General features: G+C 61.2%; 1 protein-coding gene across 1 annotated transcript; it reads right to left on the bottom strand.

Annotated features, from left to right (window-relative positions):
• Positions 1 to 365: 365 nt before the first annotated feature.
• On the bottom strand, positions 366 to 2,155 carry LOC132814357 (ATP-sensitive inward rectifier potassium channel 10-like; the record flags this gene model as incomplete). Its single annotated transcript, XM_060823476.1, has 2 exons — positions 1,102 to 2,155; positions 366 to 520 (listed from the first exon to the last, which is right to left on the bottom strand). Coding segments are annotated over exons 1-2 (1,209 nt in total), but the record flags the coding sequence as incomplete, so codon positions are not given.
• Between the last annotated feature and the right edge of the window lie 1,394 nt (positions 2,156 to 3,549).

A 3,549-nucleotide genomic window follows, 5' to 3' on the forward strand; every position in this document is an offset into this window, starting at 1 on the left:
GGATGGAGAGGGAGGCCGGGGGGAGGAGAGTGGAGGCCGCTTCCCTGAGAGCTGACCCTGCGCCCTCTCTCGGGCGCGCGCCAACGCGCAATCGTCCCCCAGGCCTTTCGGGAATGAGCCGGAGAAGAGGGGGGTGGGGGTGTGTGTGGGGGTGGTGAGGGGGTGTGTGTGGGGGTGGTGAGGGGGTGGTCAGGGACACTTGGATCACTTCGACCCCCTCCCTCCCTCCCTCCCACCAACACCAGGCCGTTACCCCTGAAGTTCGCCCCAGCCGGGCGGGCTGCTCGATTTGAGACGAAGGAGGGGGAGGCCCTGGTTTCGCCGAGGGGGAGGTGTCTGCGAGCGTGGGGTGGTCGGGGGCTTACCAGGAGGGAGGACGTGAGGAGTGCAGGCCAGACTCGGGAGCGGGGCCCCAGCTCAGCTCGGCCTGCCCTCCGAGGGAGCGGGAGACCCCAACCTTGCACCGAGAGGCCTGGTGGGTCGGGGATGAGGCCTGGTGGGTCGGGGATGAGGCCTAGCCCTTGGGAGACCCGCCAGAACCGAATTTCGAAACCCTAAGGGGACAAAAACGCTTCCTTCCCCCCACCACCCCCTCCCCTCCCCTCCTCAGCTCGATTCGAAGGACAGGCGTGTTCCCCTCAGGCCTTGACCCTGGCGAAGGCCTTAGGCCTGAGGTGTGGTGTCCTACTGCTCCCTGGGGTGCTGCCTGACCCAGGCCGATCGGCCCATCGGGGCTGTGGGAGGTTGGGGCGGGAAGGAGAGAGAGAGAGAGAGGGAGGGAGGAGAATTGCCCTCGGCCAAGCACCTCCTTTCTCTGACCGTCGGGCAGAGGCATGCTGGGATATCTTCAATGTCCGCCCCCCACCACGCGACTGGACTCCATCCCATGGCCTGAAGGGGGGAGCGAAGGGAGATTAAACCCCAAAGCTGAGCCCACCCCCACCCCCGGCCCTCCCCCTCCCCTCGGTCAGACGTTGCTGATCTTCATGTTGCGGGGGGAGCTGGCGCCTTTGCCCGAGCGCGTGCCGTGCTCCCTCTCCTCCAGCTTCTCCTTCTCCTTGTCCTCCGGGGAGGAGGAGGAGGAGGTGGAGGAAGGTGAGCCGGCGCCGCTTCCAGGCCGGAGGGTCTCCGTCCCAGCCACCTTGGCCACCCGGTCGAAGGTGGCGAAGTCGGCTACGTATTTGCCGCCCGGCGACAGGGAGATGGCAGGGCAGAACTCGTAGCCCCAGAGGATCTCCTCGGGCAGGTAGGAGGTGCGCACCTGGCACAGGGCGCTGGTGGACTCCACCGTGCCGCTGAGGATGACCACCAGCTCGAAGTCCTGGTCGCGGCCGGGCGCCGCCGCCGCCCGGCAGAAGGGGCTGGCCTCGTCGATGAGGTGGTAGAAGGTGAGGGGCAGGATGAGGAAGGGGCTGTCGGTGCCCGCGTCCACGTGGAAGTCCACGTTGAGCTGCTGGAGCCGGAAGCTCTCGCCCTCGGCGGCCCGCTGCGCCCGCAGGAGCTTGCCGGTCACCTGGCACCCCAGCAGCAGGCTGGTGCGCATGTTGGCCACCCGGATCATCAAGGAGAGCCTCCCGTCGCGCGAGGAGACCACGGCGTGGTGGCTGAAGCGCACGGTGCCCGCCCGCTTCTTGGGCCGGGCGATCTTGGCCAGGAAAGTGCCGGTGACGAAGACCTCCAGCAGGCTGGTGGCGATGAGCTGCCCGATGAGCAGCACGATGGCCAGCGGGCACTCCTCCGAGATGTAGCGGAAGCCGTAGCCGATGGTGGTCTGCGACTCCAGCGAGAACAGGAAGGCGGCCGTCAGGCTCTGCATGTTGGCCACGCACAGGGTGTGGTTGGCGCCGGGGGGCAGGGGCGCCGGCAGGTCCCCATGGGCCAGCGCCACCAGGTACCAGGCCAGGCCGAAGAGGAACCAGGTGCCGGCGAAGGTGGCGGAGAACAGCGCCAGCTTGTAGCGCCACTTGAGGTCGATGAAGGTGGTCCACAGGTCCTTCAGGTAGAGGAAGCGCCAGTCCCGCACGTGCTCGATGCGGACGTTGCTGTGCCCGTCCTTGGTCAGCACCCGCCGGCGCTGGCGACTCCCGCCGGGCCGCAGGAGGGGGTGGGAGTCCGTCTGCGTGGTGCGGGAGGAGAACACCTTGCTGGAGGCCATTCTGAAACCCTGAGGAGGGGAGAGAGAGAGGGCACAGTCAGTGTAGAGGGAGCTTTACTCTGTATCTAACCCCGTGCTGTCCCTGTCCTGGGAGTGTTTGATGGGGGACAGTGTAGAGGGAGCTTTACTCTGTATCTAACCCCGTGCTGTCCCTGTCCTGGGAGTGTTTGATGGGGGACAGTGTAGAGGGAGCTTTACTCTGTATCTAACCCCGTGCTGTCCCTGTCCTGGGAGTGTTTGATGGGGGACAGTGTAGAAGGAGCTTTACTCTGTATCTAACCCCGTGCTGTCCTGTCCTGGGAGTGTTTGATGGGGACAGTGTAGAGGGAGCTTTACTCTGTATCTAACCCGTGCTGTCCCTGTCCTGGGAGTGTTTGATGGGGGACAGTGTAGAGGGAGCTTTACTCTGTATCTAACCCCATGCTGTCCTGTCCTGGGAGTGTTTGATGGGGACAGTGTAGAGGAAGCTTTACTCTGTATCTAACCCGTGCTGTCCCTATCCTGGGAGTGTTTGATGTGGGGACAGTGTAGAGGAAGCTTTACTCTGTATCTAACCCCGTACTGTCCCTGCCCTGGGAGTGTTTGGATGTGGTTGAGGTTTTGTCCAGGCGAGGGAGCTGCTCGGAGACACATTGCCTTGTGGTTCCCCGGCGCTTCCACAGAATCAGGAAAACGTTCCCTATCAGTGACTTGCACTTTTCTGGGCAGTGTCATTTTGAACATGTTTGTTCTGTCTTCCTCTCCCGTTCTGACTATCCGTCACTGGGTCTCCCTGCACATAACTGTCATTCTCTCCCGTAGGTTTTCTGCACAACAGTAACAGGGTTGGCCATGTTAAATTACCCATAGTGCCCAGGGATTGTAGGTTAGGGTGGAATGGCCATGCAAAATTACCCATAGTGCTCAGAGATGTGCAGGTTAGGGTGGAATGGCCATGCAAAATTACCCATAGTGCTCAGGGATGTGTAGGTTCGGGTGGATTGGCTATGCTAAATTACCCATAGTGCTCAGGGATGTGTAGGTTAGGGTGGATTGGCTATGCTAAATTACCCATAGTGCCCAGGGATGTGCAGGTTAGGTTGGATTGGCCATGCTAAATTACCGCATAGTGCCCAGGGATGTGTAGGTTCGGGTGGAGTGGCTATGCTAAATCATTGATCATCGAATCCCTACAGTGTGGAATCAGACCCAACAAGTTCACACTTAACCTCCAAACGCATTCCCCATTGCTCTTCATTTACCCTCGATTAATCTGCCTGACCTACACATCCCTGGGCACTATGGGTAATTTAGCACGGCCAATCCACCCTAACCTGCACATCCCTGAACACTATGGGTAATTTAGCATGGCCAATCCACCCTAACCTGCACATCCCTGAGCACTATGGGTAATT

Source organism: Hemiscyllium ocellatum, unplaced genomic scaffold (assembly GCF_020745735.1).
Source record: "Hemiscyllium ocellatum isolate sHemOce1 unplaced genomic scaffold, sHemOce1.pat.X.cur. scaffold_806_pat_ctg1, whole genome shotgun sequence".
Classification (NCBI taxonomy): Eukaryota; Metazoa; Chordata; class Chondrichthyes; order Orectolobiformes; family Hemiscylliidae; genus Hemiscyllium; species Hemiscyllium ocellatum.